The sequence below is a fragment of the Amblyomma mixtum genome, chromosome 1 (assembly GCF_055824585.1).
Source record: "Amblyomma mixtum isolate Tamu chromosome 1, ASM5582458v1, whole genome shotgun sequence".
In the NCBI taxonomy this organism is placed as follows: Eukaryota; Metazoa; Arthropoda; class Arachnida; order Ixodida; family Ixodidae; genus Amblyomma; species Amblyomma mixtum.
In genome coordinates this window covers 36003137-36020266 of record NC_143012.1, presented here as the reverse complement: position 1 = coordinate 36020266, position 17130 = coordinate 36003137, and the positions used below count along the sequence as shown (strand labels likewise).

The 17130-nt window shown below is 49.2% G+C and overlaps 2 protein-coding genes across 2 annotated transcripts; both read left to right on the top strand.

Annotated features, from left to right (window-relative positions):
* The first annotated feature begins 776 nt into the window (after positions 1 to 776).
* On the top strand, positions 777 to 4904 carry LOC149366020 (high-affinity choline transporter 1-like). Its single transcript, XM_089569545.1, has 4 exons — positions 777 to 908; positions 2597 to 2746; positions 3896 to 4025; positions 4825 to 4904. Exons 1-4 carry the CDS (start codon positions 777 to 779, stop codon positions 4902 to 4904), a joined length of 492 nt encoding a protein of 163 aa, XP_089425671.1.
* On the top strand, positions 3927 to 13378 carry LOC149366019 (high-affinity choline transporter 1-like). The gene is made up of 5 exons (XM_089550079.1): positions 3927 to 4025; positions 5945 to 6165; positions 6953 to 7323; positions 10521 to 10742; positions 13099 to 13378. The coding sequence occupies exons 2-5, from the start codon at positions 6022 to 6024 to the stop codon at positions 13376 to 13378; spliced, it is 1017 nt and encodes a 338-aa protein (XP_089406205.1). The 5' UTR covers positions 3927 to 4025; positions 5945 to 6021.
* Positions 13379 to 17130: the final 3752 nt, after the last annotated feature.

Here is a 17130-nt window from a genome sequence, read left to right as displayed (position 1 = left end):
TTTGTCCTGTCAACTGCGCTGAGCCAATATTTCACTTTTTTGTTCCTCGGCACACCGCTCCAGCGCTCGGCAGGCTTGCTGACTGCACTTGCCTTCCTCTAGCTGAAAGGCGCACAACAGTTAAGGTAAGCATGAATCGGTACTCACGTCTGGGTTCAAGGTGCCTACACACCGCATCCGCTCAAGTGCAGCCGTCAGCTTGCGGTGAAGCACGCGACGGCTTGCCTCGATCGGGAGTCCGTCGTGGCAAAACACCGCGGCAAGACCTTCGCCACGAACACGACGCGCAGCAGGTGCAGGACAAGGGCCTGTGACGTGAAGTATATGAGAATTCCGTACAGAAATGAACCGAAATTGAAAGCGTTGAGCAACCACGCACCTACCTTAGGGCCCGTGAGGTCATTACCTCCGACGTACACCACGGCAAAATCACTATGCTTAAAATTAAGTCGCCGCACAGCGCTTCGCACGGCGTCGTAGCCGCCGAGGCTAAATGTGCACGTCTCAGCCGACGGCCTTAAACGCAGGCGAGTCCTGCACAATCGCTTCAGTTGGCTGTTGCCGACCAGAACGCCTTGTTGAGCCACTGCTAAATGCACAAATACCGAGGCGAATACCTGCGAACGACCACTTTTTGTGCCTAGGGACTGTCAAGCGCTACGTTCCCTAGGTTTAATAAACTGGCGAACAAAAAGCTCTGCTTTTGACGCGCTAGGGACATTACGGGGGTTGGTGTCCCTAGGTTCATTTTCTCATTTCAGTCGGACCCCCAGGACATGGGCAACGTGAGTGCGCCCGTCGGTGCCATCTTCATGGCCTGCTTCGTACTCACCTACACCACGCTCGGAGGATGCTACTCCGTTGTGTACACGGACACCGTGCATTTCATCACCTGCAGCATCGGCATGGTTAGTGCGCGCTCGCAATATTTGGCAAAAGCAAAGGTAAACAAAAAAACACGGCGGGTCAACGTTTGGAACTATATACAAGGACAGCTGCAGGCGCCCCTTGTGGATAAAACTGGGTACCGCTGGTTCGCGAAAATTTGAGTATGGATGCGCGGTCGCCATCCTTCGTCGTCGCGCTAATAGAGACATTAGGGTGACGCTATCGGTTAGGGACATAGGGAAATAGCTGGGGGGCAGTGCGCAAGCGCACGACAATAGCGCCCCTCCCTCGGGTTATTGTACTGCGCCTGCGCACTGGCCAACAGCTGTTCCCATATGCCTTTAACCGATAGCGTCACTATTCCAAACGTCTCTAATCACTCGCTTCCAACGTCAACTGCCCTCCCCCTTCTTCCTAGCCGGCACTCGAATCACTTCGTGATTACCTGTCGCACAAGCTTCTCGTGTAGTTCAGACCTGTGTGACAGACTTCAAAAATCAGACGCTTCCGCGTGATGTCACAACCACCAACAGCCACCGTCATAAAATGGCGCCGTATACAGTCGTACAGCACAGGGCGGTGTGTATTGCACGAAGATGGTAAAATTAATTTACATAATTCGTGATGCTTGTGTCCCTATAATTTCTATATACCGGGAGTTGACTATAGTTTTGTATCTTCCTATTGTACTCTACTGAACTGTATTGTATTGTATTGAAATTTGTTGCGCAAGTACATGTTTAATGATGAGGGCCAACTGTGTAACAGGCAAAAGCCATAGTCAGGCATACCGCCTTTTCTTCTCGGTACCGATTGTATATCAAAAAGAAAAAACGAAAAATTCTTCGCCCACTGAGTGCAGAAATGCGCAGGCTTTTGTTTACATAATGTCAAGATATAGGGGGCGCCACTTGACTGCTCTCAGAACTAATTCCACATCCTTGTGAAAGAGGCTCACAAATTTCGCTTCTTTTTCGTAACTAGCAATTCTGGACAGAAGCATTTTTCAACGGGGAAAAGTTATTCAAGGCAATTGTAGTGTAAGATTTCACTAGCTGTCAGAATATTCGCAGATGTCCCGTCGGTAGGTTTGCCTTTTTAGTGCGAAAGCGCTACTTAATGGGGTCGAACTCAACCAAGAATCTTGTGTGAAGCCTCGGAGTAACTCGGGTTAGCTCGGGTTAGTTCGGAGGAGCGTCTCGCAAGCTGCAGCCAGTGGGAGGAAGCTCGGGAAAGTTCGGAGGAGCTTCGCGCCAGCCGTAGCCAATGGGAGGAGGGCGTCGCGCCAGCAGCCGCCGAGTGGAGAGAGGGTGGAAAGACGATCAGAGCGAAAAACGCGGTTGCGTGCACGTGCAGATGCCAGAAAAAAAGAGGCGAAGAATGGACACGTGCTTTCGAAGGTCTACTCGGTTTAACTGCGTTAAAACCCATAGACTTTTTTCCCCCCCATTAAAGTTTTCGCTATCGTCAAAAGCGTTCCCCATTGGTTTTTCTAAGGCCGTGTTAACTGCTTGATGCGAGGTACAAAAAATTTAAAAAAAATTGCCACGCATCGAAATAGACCATTACCCTCAGTATTTCCGTAACAGTACCTTACAATATTCCAATATTCAAAATTTTTCTCCAAGAATGCTGAACATGGAACATACCTATAGCGCTACTCCGACAACGTCATATGTCCTACAAACACGTGCCTGCATTCGCGCAGTGGATCTGCGTGCCGTTCTGCATGAGTCACACCTACGTGGGTACGCTGAAGGGTCCCGAGGCCAGCCTACCCGGAGCCATCAGCACCGAGGATGCCATCAGCGTCTTCGACATCGTGTGCGCCACAGCGCTCGGAGGCATCGCGCGACAGGCGAGCTATTCGGCAACGCTGAATTAAGTTCCTCCGCTGCTGGCGACGAAGTACACTCGCGTTCCCAATAACGTGAAACAAGCGAGCAAGCAGTGGATGGAGCTCACTTTATTAAGTAGCCTAGCCCGCCAGAGTCACCAAGAGACGAATTAAGCTGAGACCTGAAGAAATAGGGATGCTTTTAGAGTTATCTGGCTACTGAACCACACTGCACTGCAGTGGTTGCTTGAGGTGAGGTACACTCGCGGTCACAATAACGTGAAACACACGTGCCAGCTGTGGACGGAGCGCGCTTCAAAGAAGGCGCATGCTTCAAGTGGCCAATAAGGTAAATATCTGAGAAAAGATGGCTGCTTTTAATGTTACCTGAGGGTGTACGGCTAGCTATCATACCATGGGGCACTGCGGTCGGCCTTAACGCTCGTTAAGGATACCATCAACGCGTTACAGGTTATACTTAGCGCGACTGTACCAAACTGTGAGAGTAATAATCCGTGTGGGAAAAGCCCACATTTTGAATATCGAGGTGAGCCACGAGCAAGGGGCAGCTGATAAATCAGGTGATAAGCTAACGAACAAACATATACAATCAACTAATGCAGCCCATCTCTTAATTTCAATAAATCCTTCAACCACTCATTCAGTGAGCCTGGCTAATGAAGTTAATCACCAACAGAATCGGAACGTCGATCGCTTAACACTTAAGTAATGGATTGACCGGCTAAGCACCAGTAACCTACGCCTAGAAGCGTGCAAGCCTTGGGCGGTCGAGCAAAGGCGATAAGGCGGTGCATCCATTATAAAAATGGTCTATAGACAGTCTATATACTTCTTATAGACTCTATTGCCTTCCTATAGATATTTCCTTTTTGTCTGTTCATAGTCTATAGAGAAATGTCTTTTAAAAGTCTATGGCCATAAATCTATAGATTATCGATAGACTGTCTCTAGCATTTTTATTGCTTATAGACTCCTCTCTATAATTTGCCTATACAGAGTCTATAAACTTTATAGACAGAAGTCTATCGGTAGCCTATAAACTGTCTAAAACAATTTTTGCTAGGGATAGCATGAGCCTCCTTAACTTCTCCTCTGGTCGGCCTCGAGCCAATCTCAGGTTAGCCCCGCCCTGCATGCGTCTGAACGCAGGAGTTCTTCCAGGGCGTGCTGTGCAGCGACCGAGTGGTGACGGCCAAGATCACCTCGTACCTGTCGGGCATTGGCTGCCTGCTCGCGGCGCTGCCACCCATCATCGTCGGGAGCGCCGCCAAGGCCACCAGTGCGTCCCACACTCGCACGGTTCCCGCCATTTTTCATCTCAACTTTCATTCGCAGTTTCTAGTGCAGCGCGATACCCTTATAAAGATTGTCTATAGACAGTCTATAGACTTCTTATTGACTCTATTGACTTCCTATAGATATTGCTTTCGTCTATTCATAGTGTATAGACAAAAGTCTACTAAAATTGTATGGTCATAAATCTATAGATTGTCTATACACTGTCCATGGCATTTGTATTGCCTATAAACTGTTCTCTAGGATTTGTTTATACACTTTATGGACAGAATTCTATAGACACTCTATACACTGTCTAAAACTTTTTTTGTAAGAGAACAGCCGTAAGTGCTCCGCGAGCGCTGAAAAGAAATTAAAAAACACTTGCCTTGTCACGCTTGATTCTGTGCGCTAGCCGAACACTGACAGATTCGCCAGATATCGGAAACCTGCCCTCTAGCAGACTCTATCCTGCCTAACCTTCGCATTCGACTCTAGAGATAAGGTTCGCGTGCTAACGGAATATGGCTATAAATCGAAGAGCAATATAACTTGATATTTGAATGTTCGCTTGAGCGAATATCATTAATATCATGAATCACTGCGGTGTTCCTAGCTGCCCGTGTGTCGCTTCTGGTCGTTGAACGCCACAATTGACAATTTTTTTTTTCCAATGCCGCCACCTTACTTCTGATAAGTCGGATCGTTGCTGGAGCACCCTGAGACTGGTGGCACTGGACATGAACGAGACAGAACTCACGCTGATTAAAATTCTGAAGCTCTTTTTGGTCACTGCCCCGCAGCATGGTTTCAGCATCCGTCTCGCATGCGGGAGGGAAGGGGTTCGATCCACAGTGCCACCGGGTATCCATCGGTGATATAACGGATACAAGCTTTCTCCTGGCCAGGTGCTTGGCTTATCGGGGTAAAATGCTTGGGAAACGGGTCTTAGATGATACTTTGTTAAATGAAGACTACCTTGTTCCATGGCGCCCTCTGGCCAAAGCTGCCCTTGTGCCATAAAAGTTCATCATCATCATCACATTTTTGGTCCCTGCAAACGAGAAGGGGGTTGGCTTGCTCTGGTTGTTAAGTGTAACACAGAGGAATGTAGCGAACCTTGAGTCCGGCCATCCAGTTTCGCCAACTCGCCTCTAGATGGGGTAGGCTGCAGTGAGTGTTCTTATCTTAAACAAGCGGCCCCGTCATATGTTCGGAAAGTTTGGCGTTGCATACACTTAAGGTGAACACGCCGAGTGGTCACTGGACATGTTTGGCAAGCACGGGTACCGGCCTGTTGCACTGAGATTAGAATAAGGAGGAGGCATGAAGAAAGGGAAGACGTTATTGACTGCCCGCCTGAAAATGACGCCCGCAACAGGAAACGAAGATTCTACCTTGCAGTCGATAGCAAGATGAAAAAATGTCAAGCAGACAAGCAGAGAGCTCTGACTTCAGAAAAGACGCAGCTCTTAGTATTTAACTATCTTCCCACGGTCCTCGCGTTGTCAATCGTGTTTGTTATACTACCAATTGGCATGCCTGTATAACTTCGTGCCTGATGCGGTGTCGCTGTGCAATCCATGTGCTTTTGTAGCGAAAGCTACATTGGCCACGAACTTGCGATTTCGCTGTGGCGGTATCCGAGGGGGCCCAGAGACCAGCCTTGAGCCGTTGCCTAGCAACCGCCGCAGCTGGCGGACGCCGCGCGCTCGCTGCGCCATCTGGCATGACTTCACACCGCGCGCCTCGCTGCGGAGGCGCCGCCGCCGTTTGGTGTGACGTCACACCGCTTGCCTCGTCGTTGCGCTCGCTTTCGCTACGTATATCCTGGCATAGCCAAGCTAAGTCATTGCCAACTTTTTCTGAGCCAGTCCTGGCGGGAACATTGTCAAGTATTCGGCCATTTTCCTTCTCTGTCAGACTTCACGGCCATCTCGGCGGACCAGCCAGCCCGGCTGGCGGGCGCGGAGGCCCCCTATCGGCTGCTGCCGTATGCCATGGAGCGGCTCACGCCGGCTGTGTTCGGCCCCGTCCTGATGGCGGCGCTAGTGTCGTCCGCCCTGTCCTCCCTGGCTTCGGGCTGCTTGGCCCTGGGTTCCGTGGCCACGCACAACGTCTATCACGCCCTGCTCAGGCCGGCCGTGCGTATATATACCCTACCCAGTGCAGTGAAGTGATCCTCGTACAGTGATCCCTATTAATTATCTTAATGATCGTGAAGAAGAAAGAGGAAGAGAGAAAGACGAGAATCGGGATAAAATGGAAGGCGCCGTCGTAGAAAAAGAGCTGGACATGACGGTTCTCGCCGAATGTTCTCATTAAGCCTAGTTTAGCATTTTTTGAATGACTTAGCATTAGAACCTCCATTTGACTTAATTCCGTCCGTCATCCGTGTTAAGCCTTATAGCTGGAAGTGGCATCTAAAAACTCATGCACATAGCCTCGAGTGGGATGCGAATCCGCGCTGGCAGAAAGAGATTAGCTTAGCTTAGCTTGCTGCTGCTTTAGACCACTCCACCATTGCCGGTGCCTTTCACCCAGCGTGTTAAACTGCAAGCCTTATGCGCTGTATACTTTCGATACAGTCACCTCCATAAGCTTTCATCCGTGCGCTAGTCAGTCCAAATGCAAGAGCATACGCGGGCACTTGAACCCAAAAAATACCCCCCCCCCCCTCCCCCGCCCCCAGATGAAGAGCAAGGAAGCGCCATCTGACGAGCATGAAGCAAGTCACACATAACGGCAGGAGATTTGAACCAGCGCTGCAGGGTAGCAAAGTACTTCAATTGCCATTAGCGTGAAGGAATTCAGTCCGTCAGGACAAACCGCTGATTAGATCAAAGCCGACATGCTAACACATTCCCCTCCACATGAATCGCATTGATGGCCCGTTAACTTTTTCCTCTATGAACGTGCGCTCGCATGCAGGCCCAGGAGCGCGAGGTGTGCTGGGTGCTCCGACTGAGCATGGTGGCCTCGGGCGTCCTCTCGTGGTCGGTGTCGAACAGCCTGGGCGTCACGGCGGGGTTGCTGCGGCTGTGCGCCGACCTGGCCTACGTGACGCTGTTCCCGCAGCTGCTGGCCGCCTTCTACTTGCCCAGCAACGCGTACGGATGCCTGGCGGGATTCGCGGCGTCCGCCCTGCTTCGCGCGCTGTGCGGCGCGCCAGAAGTCGGTCTGCCGGCCACTGTCCGACTGCCGCTCTTCGATGAGAGGCGCGGCGAGCAGCGGTTCCCTTTCCGCACGGCCTGCATGCTGGCCAGCGTCACGGTCATACTCGTCGTGTCGGCCGTCTTCAGGTGAGAGTGGTACAGTGATTAGAGTCGCTGTAAATTTTTACAGCGAGAGCTGTTAAAGTCGTGTACCCTTCATGCGTCACGCTGATTGGTCAGAAGGAAATGGCGTAACGCATGACGTCATGACACTCCACGCTCATTGACCAGAATGCCGATCACTGATTGGACAGAACACAGGGACGTCACTCGTGACGTCACGAGTCATTCACTAGATCTCACCCTTGGCGCCAATGTGAGTGGTTTGGTTTGGTTTATGGGGTTTAACGTCCCAAAGCGACTAAGGCTATGAGAGACGCCGTAGTGAAGGGCTCCGGAAATTTCGACCACCTGGGGTTCTTTAACGTGCACTGACATCGCACAGTACACGGGCCTCTAGAATTTCTCCTCCAAAGAAATTCTAGCCACCGCGGCCGGGATCGAACCCGCGTCTTTTGGGTCAGCAGCCGAGCACCATAACCGCTGAGCCACCGCGGCGGCCCAATGTGAGTGTAGTGGCACAAAAAGGAACAGACATCTCGCACCCCTACCCAGAGTTATTAAGCATTCCGAACGGAAACCAGACATTTCGACAACATTCATTGTTAACGAGTGCAAAAAGACGAAGACGGCAGGGAAGACGACGACAACACAACACAAGTACTCTCGCAACATGCAACATTTCGTAACATGCCAGCTGTCACTGAGTTTTGAATTACTACGATTGTAAACGTCAAGTCAATCTTTTCAAGAGTACCGCACACCTCCTCTGCGTACCTAGCTCCTTCCCAGCACAATCACCTCGGTAGGGCCCTGTGCCTCTGCGTTCGCAACGTCGTTGTTATAAGTGATGGCCTAAACCCGCGCGTCGACGATGCTTTGAACACACGGAAGAAACGGGGAAAAATGAATTTTTGCAGCTCGTTTAAGCCGCACCTATTTATGCATGTTCTAGAGGATAGCTTAGAAGTAGTGGAAGGGCGTCGCTCTCAACAAATGTTCTGAAAAAGTTGGCACTCACTGGTCTGGCAACATTGGTTGTTTCAGCCATATGTATACTTTATGCCCAGTGGCGTGCGGCACAGAAAGGCGCTACTCTGATATCGTATCCAATGACTTCAACGGAGGTGTCTGCAGTACCCACCTATCGGGCAGTAAGCCAGAGGTTAGATTAAGGACAGCGCATGTTAGCTACGGATAGGAAGACGATGGGATAATTTTCGCAAGAGCGAATAACCACGTAAATTATCGCTTCGTACTCGATTCGCTTCTTTCACTGTTCGATTAGTATTGGATTTGGTTTTAATGCGGCAGTATTTATTTATTTATTTATTTATTTATTTATTTATTTTTGTTTATTTATTTATTTATTTGATACTGCCAACTGCCTCTTGGCAGTCCAGGCAGGAGTGAGTAAGTACAGAAAAGAAAAGTCAAAGTCGGCACTACAAAACGAGAATGTGAGTGGCAAGAAAGCATAAGGAAATGACTTGCAATACAGACTACTGCGTGAGTAAATTCAGCTTATACAAAATTACAAAAAGACGGACACTGGCGTCATTGAAAAAAACAAAAAAACACACATCTGCAAACTGCAAATACAGGAGAACTGGACACTCTAAAACTAACGCGCTTCATTGCAAAGAGTGCACGGCAGACGCAAAGGATTCGACCGAGGTCAGACTGGCGACTTCTTGCGGTAGAGCACTCCACTCTGCAATAGTTCGAGGGAAGAACGAGAAGCGATAGGCGCTAGTCTTAGCCTGTGGCATCAAAATTGTTTTGCTGTGCTTGCTCTTGTTTCTCTTCTTTTATTGAAATTGATGTAGATGTCGGAATCCATTTTTGTTAGTTTGTTAACTATATTAAACATAGTTTGAAGGCGATGGAGTCTACGCCGAAATTCTAATGTTGGGAGGCCAGACCGTGTTCTGAGATCAGTGACCGAGGCTCTTCTGCTGTAAGTATTATAAATAAATCTAAGGGCTTTCTTTTGCACGCTTTCAATGTTACTGATGTCATTTTTTGTGTGGGGATCCCACACAACATCGGCATAATCAAGCAATGGTCTAATGAGTGTCGTGTAGGCAGCGAGTTTAGTCCTACTAGTGCAATGTTTCAGCCGGTGTTTAAGTAGCCATAGCCTCCTTAGCGACGCCGAAACGACGTATTGAACATGAGCGCTCCAGGTTAGCTTCGAGTCAATTACTACACCCAGGTATTTAAATTTGTCAACCGGCTTAATTGCTACATTGTTGATTTTATATGTACAAATTAATGGTTTTTTCTTCCTTGTAATGACCATGTGTGTGTGCATTTTGAGGCGTTTAAGTTCATGCGCCAGGACTGACACCAATTTTTGATTGCAGTTAGAGTTGTCGTCACACCAAAACCCCGCCGACGTCCGAGACGAAATTCGTTGACTGTTCGATGGTGGTCATGTGACGTTGTGACATCATCACAACCTTCCCACTATAGCAGGTGGCAACTTGGCCACCGGATTGTGAGCAACCTGCCCAACGTGGTAATTAAATTGGATTGGTCGAGATAGGTCACATGATCTTGTGGCGTCATCACAACCTTCCCACCAGGTTGCGAGCAAGCTAGTTTCCAAACTGGATCCTAGATAGAAAATCGAAATAAATATAAGAAAAAATTTCATATTGCAAACGTCAGCACCGTCACAGCACAGCAAATGCCTGTTACTGCAGCTAGCATTCCGATTATGGCGTTTAACGGACCGGAAATTGCAAAGAAACTGACGCAAACACACACAGAAGTTTGAACAGAAGCTGCGATAAATGCATTCCACTCTTAAGGTGACTTAGACGTTACCATAGTTTTGCTACAATATTCGCCTTGGGCTTTGTTTCAAAAAATTACTATTTGCACACCGCTAGTTATTTCTCGTTGTCATTGAGCACCTGATAAGCCATATGTGTTGCATCTGTATCCAACATCTACATACACTGTGTTCGTGTTAAACCTTATGAAGCGTAGTGGCCAGGGCATCGTCGTCAAGCTGTCAAGAGACAAGCACTAACTTTGGACACCTTGCGTCACAAGCTGCATGGTTTTCATTAATGGGGATGATGACGTTAATAAAACAACATTATTATGATAAACATCATCTCCTCGATTGAAGCCCCACATAAAGAGACTGCTGCTAACTGCGTGCTCGTACAGCTCACGTCTATCCCACTCACAACTGGTACTATTCGCAGCGCACTCATCGGCACCGGTCTGATGCCGGATGTGTTGGGCGCCTATCAGCCGAAGCCGGTAGCCGGAGCTGACGCCCTAGATCAGCCGTCGGCCACGCCCTCTAGCGGCCGGAGTCGCCAGCCACCGCCCTCACCGCCTGCGGCGCAGGAGCCAGTGACGCCTGCCCGTTCAACGTCCGTATCTGAGACGCCCGGACCCAGCGTCACACCCACGGACGGGGGGTATGCGCACTCTATAGGTGCCACTTCTGTGGCCGAGATGCAAAAGTGAAATAGATTGAGGTAATTGTTGAACGCTGCACTAAATAATGCAAGCCGTTCAGAGCAAACCTGCTCATTCGAGTATGTACAGTCTTTGTCAAAAGTAACCAGGCTGCATGGTTTGCTTCTAGCTTGCATAGTGGAGCCCTTGAGGCTCTCCTAAAGATCAAAACGTGTTGGAAGGTAAGAAGACCCCCAGTCCTTACCTTTAACGACCATTTCAGCTTCAGGGAAGCTGTAAGGGCTCCACTGTCCGAGCTAGAAGCAAACCATGCTGCCTCGTTAGTTTTGACAAAGACTGTACTTAACGGTTTTCACGTATATCACCGCTTTCGACGTAGCATAACGTCTCTTTGACCGGGGCTCCTTTATCTGGTGAGAAATTCGCAGGGTTTTAACGTAGTTAAATCGAGTAGAAGTGAGAGAGCACGTGTTTAGCCTGGTTGGCTCATGGTTTTGCTTTGATGAGTCATCGGCACGTCTGGCGATTATATTAGACTCGTGTAAGCTCTGATCGAGATTAAGCTGATCTTATCAGTTTGCGCCGCAGATGGAAGTTGATGAAGACGAACACAGACAATGCAAAGCGCGAGTGTGTGTTGATGTTCAACACGAGACGTGTTCGGCTGCAGCGATAGCTGAGTGCTCTCACGCAGTGGTCTGCGAGCTGATCTGTCCGCGCCGCCGCGGGTTCGACTTCAAATCGTGGATATTTATTTTTCTTTTTAACTTAACATGGTGTCGGTGTTGCTACGCAACGGCGCAAAGATTGTGACAAGATTCATGGAGTTGGTAAGCGTGTGAGTGCTTTCGCACTAATAAAATGAGCGATCCTGAGAACGCCTTCCGCTATGAGCGCCCGGAGAACGTGTAATGTACCGGAATAGTGGCGCTGTCTGCACCAAGGTCGTGTCGCGATGCACGGGGTGCTTGTGGTCTATCATTGTCATCTGTTGGGGTTAAGCTTCGTGAATGTCCGCTGGGGATCACCTTTACTTACTTCCATTCGCGCCCCTGCAGTGGTGGCCTAGTGGTTTAAGTATTCCCTTATAAAAGTGGTTTATAGACAGTCTATAAACTATCTATAAACAGTCTATAAGTGTATGGCCATAAATATATAGATTGTCTATAGATTGTCTGCAGCATTTGTTTTGCCTATAGACTGTTCTCTAGGATTTATAGACAGAAGTCTATGGACAGTCTATAGAGTGTCTAAAAAAATTGTAAGGGTTCGCCATGTATGGGAAAGTACTGGGTCCAATCCCCAGTGCTGCCTGGCTCCCACCAGTTCCCATTAGCTATTCAAGCTTTCCCCTGGCGTTGTACTCATCTTCCATAGGGTGGAATGCTTGGAAAAGGATCTTTGACCTGCACCTGAGTAGGCAAGAATGCCCTGTGTCATGATGCTCTTTAACTAAAGCTTCTCTTCCCCTTTAAAATTTATCATCACTTCCACCGGTGCCATTCGTTCTCGTATTTTCTTTATTCGCCCTTCCATTTTAAGGCAAAAGCTTTTAATGCCTCATCGTTGTCGACAAAAGGTCAGAGGGTTTACATAAAACCAGCTCTTCTTATCTTGAACTGTAAAAATCGACCACTTGTGATGTGATTTTGAATGCAGTCCACATTGTGAACTTGTTGAACATGTCTGTTGAATTGTAGATCTTTTGGTAAACAATAAATTCTCTTAAACGAGGTTGTCAGCAGAAGCTTGTCGGCAGAGGTGTCACACTTTTAATGGGTGTCCACCGAGATGTGTGAGACAGTTACTGAGTAATTTCATTTCCTCAAATACAGTTTTCATTTTCTTCATTACGGCTCCTCTTTCTTCTTTCGCTCCTACTTCCTCCCTTCCTGTACGGTCCGGTTAAGGTGTCCACCGAGATGACAGAGAATTACTGCGCCATTTCGTTTCCTCAAAAAGCGTTGCGTTCAAAGGGCAACGCATCGCGCCGAACGGGTGGTGGTGTTCCGTGGACTCGTTGGCAGCGCTACAACACGCTGTCGCGTACCGCTCCTAAAGGCGACGCTTGAGCGTCATTAATTAGTAGTTAATTAGTATTTAGTCACTAATTAGTAATTAGCCAATAATTAGCGATTATGCATTAATTTTATGTGATGTCATACAGTGGTGACGTCACCAGTGCCACAGAGGCAGGCAAAGTGGTGCGGAAAACGCTTTCGCCTCTATGCACTTTAGACAGTCAAAGCGCCCCTTGAATTTTTCTCTATGCTTAATAGCAGACTAGGTCTTGAAATACGGCCGAACTCCGACCTACTATCCTCCTTTGGTCTCCTTCTGTGCACATCACAACAGCGCTGGCTCCCCTTCCCGGCTGAAAGAGGCGAAGAAGGCATCCCCCTCCGGCCCGCCGTCGCCCAGCCGGTCGAGCGGAGGAGCGGGCTCGCCGGCGTCAACGCGGACCAGGGCGGCGTCGGCTTCCACGCCGGTTTCGCTGGAGCAGCTCTCCCAGGACTCCCGCGGCAGCAGAAAGCCCAGGAGGAGGAGGCGCAAGGCCTCCTCGGTGCCGTCCGTCGTGGAAGCCGGCGCATTCAGCGAACCGCCGCCCACCACGGGGCACACAATTAGGCTCTGAGTAGAAGCTGCAGAGCCTGCCCCGACGCTTTCGAATAGCGCCGGGAAAAGAAAAAATGCGTGCATTATAAGGACACTTTTGTCGGCATCTAGCGGATAAAGAGATGGTAGATCTGTAGTACGTTTCCAGCATTTCCTTTAGTGGCGCGCGATGACAGCGATCTGTTCGATCGCCGCGGCCCCGTGCGCAGACTCGTATGGTATGGTGTGGTATGGTATGGTGTACGGTACGGTACGGTACGGTACGGTACGGTACGGTACGGTACGGCATGGTATGGTATGGTATGTCATGGCATGGTATGGCATGGTATGGCATGGTATGGCATGGTATGGCATGGTATGGCATAATATTGTACGGTGTGGTATGGTATGGTTTTTAGGCCACCTGTGGTTCTTTAACGTGCAGTAACATCGCACAGCACACGGGCTTCTTGTTTATCGTCTCCGTCGATACGCGGCCGCCGCGGCAGCAGCGGAGAAGAATGTTTTGATTCTCTTTAACAACTCCGAGGTGACGAGCTGGACCAACGCACTGGCATAGCTTTACGAATGGAGGAAATAAATGTACTACGATTACGAATACCTCCTTAATTCACTCCATCCTATGATTCTACTAGTTATTCCATTCTGATGGTGTGGACCTGTGACCACTACTTGGCCTAGTTAGACCTATTCCGTAACAGTTTCCAATGCGTAGGTGCTGAACAGAGCGATGTTCATACCTCCACCTGCGTAATGCACAGAAGGATGTCACCGAATCTAAGGATAGTGGGTTGTTCTTAGTTAAGTTATATCTCCACCTAATCCAAACCCAATTCTCTACACACCTCATGTAAACACTCAGTGAAAAGCAGCAGCGAGGTTTTATTACAGCTTGAGACACCTTTCCGGATTGGTATCCTATCACTTTTGCTGAAGAGGATTATGGTCACTGCGCAGCTCTTATACATATGCCTTTTCCAGTTTGCTACAGGACATCGAAAGTTGAGACAGTAAATAAAGTCTTTCAATTAAGCATGCAGTCCAGTTTCACGTAACGACACGGACTACGAGTTAGGCTTTGTCCGTAAACTACAAGGGGGAGTGCTAGTCATTGTTCGGAGCTAGCCCTGCCTCCCGAAGAACCCTGGCGCGCGCCAGTGATGTTTTTGGGCATGTCCATAGTTAAGTGCTAAGTGTCGTCAGAACCAGGTTCTGCACAGTTTTTATAAAGCTTGGCTACGCCACTGGTGCCGAACCACCGGAGTCTGACCCGGAGTCGCCTCAGGGAGAACTACTTTACCCGAGTTAGATTTGGGGAAAGGGGGCAGTACACGCGGGAACGAAGGCACAGAATGTTATAGGGGTTAGGTGTTTTGTGATGGAGGTGGAAAGATTTTGCGCAATGTCAGGTGCACGAGAAAGAGCATCAGCTACGGTACTACACACATGTGTGCATGAAAAAAAGTCTCTTCCAAACCTTTGTGAATGAGTGCCACGCCCAGTGCCAAAGCATTCATCAGTTTTCTATTGGGTACTAGCATTCTATTATCTTGGTGCTCCACTTCTCTGAGGTGAACAGTTTGAAAAATGGGTCATTGACCCCACCTTGTGTAGACTAGAACATCTTGTGCTATTGTGCTCTTTGTCCAAGCTTCCCCCGCACCTTTAAAGATCATCATCACTTAGTGAACTTTATTTAAATAGGGCTTCCGTAGTCAAGGACGTCGCTGAAAGCGAGAAAAACCTGCTCAAAAAGCGAAGTTGGCCTCACTCCAGAAACGCGTTCTCGAAGGACGACTCTCTTCCTGACTCCTCCGTCCTCCTCCTCTCCCAAACCACTTCCTTCGAGTTTCCATTGAGAGAGAGGGCAAGCTCGGCCCGACGGGAGACGACCTCGTAAAAAATTCACGGCCAGAATAAGAACCCACGCGGCTCTCTCCTCGAACTACGACCACATCCGAGCCACTGCGCCGCCAAATTGGGTGGCACCGGTGGGGGCCACAGCTCCGAGGAAGGAGGCGCGCTCCTCCTTGGAGCGCATACACCACTAAACTATACCGCTGGCTCTACAGGGAGGAGGCATGCCTCCGAAAGGGCGCGAAGAAAAACGACGCGCTCGGGCGCCAACCTCGGTGCGGCCGCCTGGCATTGGAAAGGAAAGCTAATCTGTGCGCCGGCATCCGCGGCGCGGTGGGCTCGATTAGCCGCGCTGCCCACTTTTGCGCGGCTGCTCCTGCCGCTGCTTCTAGCGCCTGAATTGAACGCGGCAGCTGCTCGCGTTGTGGGGAAGGAAGGGGGGGGGGGGGGGGGGGGGGGCTGCGAATCGATACCGCAAACAAGACGCTGCCGCCACCACAGGACAACCGACCGCGAGAGGGGGAGCGGGATTGAGAGGGGGGCCCGAGACTTGTAAACAAAGCAAGGCGCGCCTATACCAAGGCGCTGCGCCGTGCGCTCGATTTAAGAAACGCGTCGTGTAATCCGTTGCGGAAAAACAAATCAGGGTTCGTCGATCTCCATCTCGCCAACTGCTGTCTTCCGCGGCCGTTAAGAGTTAAACGAAAAACAGAAAAGAGAGCTGTGTTCCCCTGGCACTCGCGTTCTTTACCGTTCCTTAGCGTGCGTGTTCGGAACGCATTCGTTTCGCCGGCTAAATTAGGGGGCGGACGAGAATGAAGTGAGCGTATGCATGTTTGTCGTCGGGATTGTTGTTATTGCGTATTAAAGTGCGAGAAGATGGAAGAATAACAGATAGATGGTCGCAGATAGATTTAATTCTCTTTTTGTGAGAGCGCCCGCGAGTTTGGCGATGGATTACACGCCTTAAATTTCGAGCCACGGCTGGCGCAGCGATTTGATGGCGACGAGGAATGAGCGAGATCGGACGAATTAAAGGTCGGGTGTGAGCCGGCAATCGATGCGGGCAATCTGAACCTGGTTCTGTATTGTTTAACGTCAAAATTACTTCGTAAATTTTTGCACGTTTTCTTAATAGCGTACGCTTTCTTTTCTGTGTATAAACTTTGCTAATTAAACGCTGAATGCTGAAGGGCGAGGCTTACGTGTTAACGACACTTCTACAGTTGACAACACAGCGGAGTATTGTCAACAAACATAAGTTGTCAACAAAACTTTCTGAACATTTCTCGCAGATATATCTCGCTGGCTACAGCAGAGTATAAAAAGAAATTTACAGGCACACCTAGTTACATTGTATTGGCAATGCTTTAGGATTAGACGCTGTTGTCTTTACCAGAAACGGCATCCCTTCCGGTCTGGTGACGTCACTTCCTTCCAGTAGTGACGTCACCACGACCGACGACACATGTTTCTTCCGATGACGCTTCTAACGCTATCGCGCTAAAACAACACTTGGAATAAGCAACACGTGGCTCGCCAGGGTCTATATTACTGCGATAGCAGTAGACGAAATTAACATTTTATTACGTCACTCTATTAAAAAAGTCACAGAAAACAAACTTCTCGCGCTTTTAATTTCTATTTGTGATAGCTTTTTGTTTAGACAAGAAACGCTTCAACAACCGACTACTTTCTTGTCGCGGAGGGATTCTGCATGGTGGTCATGAAGTTGGGCGGAGCTTCACTGAATGCAGACTTAGGTCGTACCGGATTATACCCATGCATTCACTGAACTGTCAACCAGGCATGCTACGGCTATGAGAGTCAAAACTGAGCGGATAAATCTAACCCGTCCAAAGCGAGACCAAATTAAAGCGCTCACATCGCAGTGTTTGACATCTAGATGCGCTA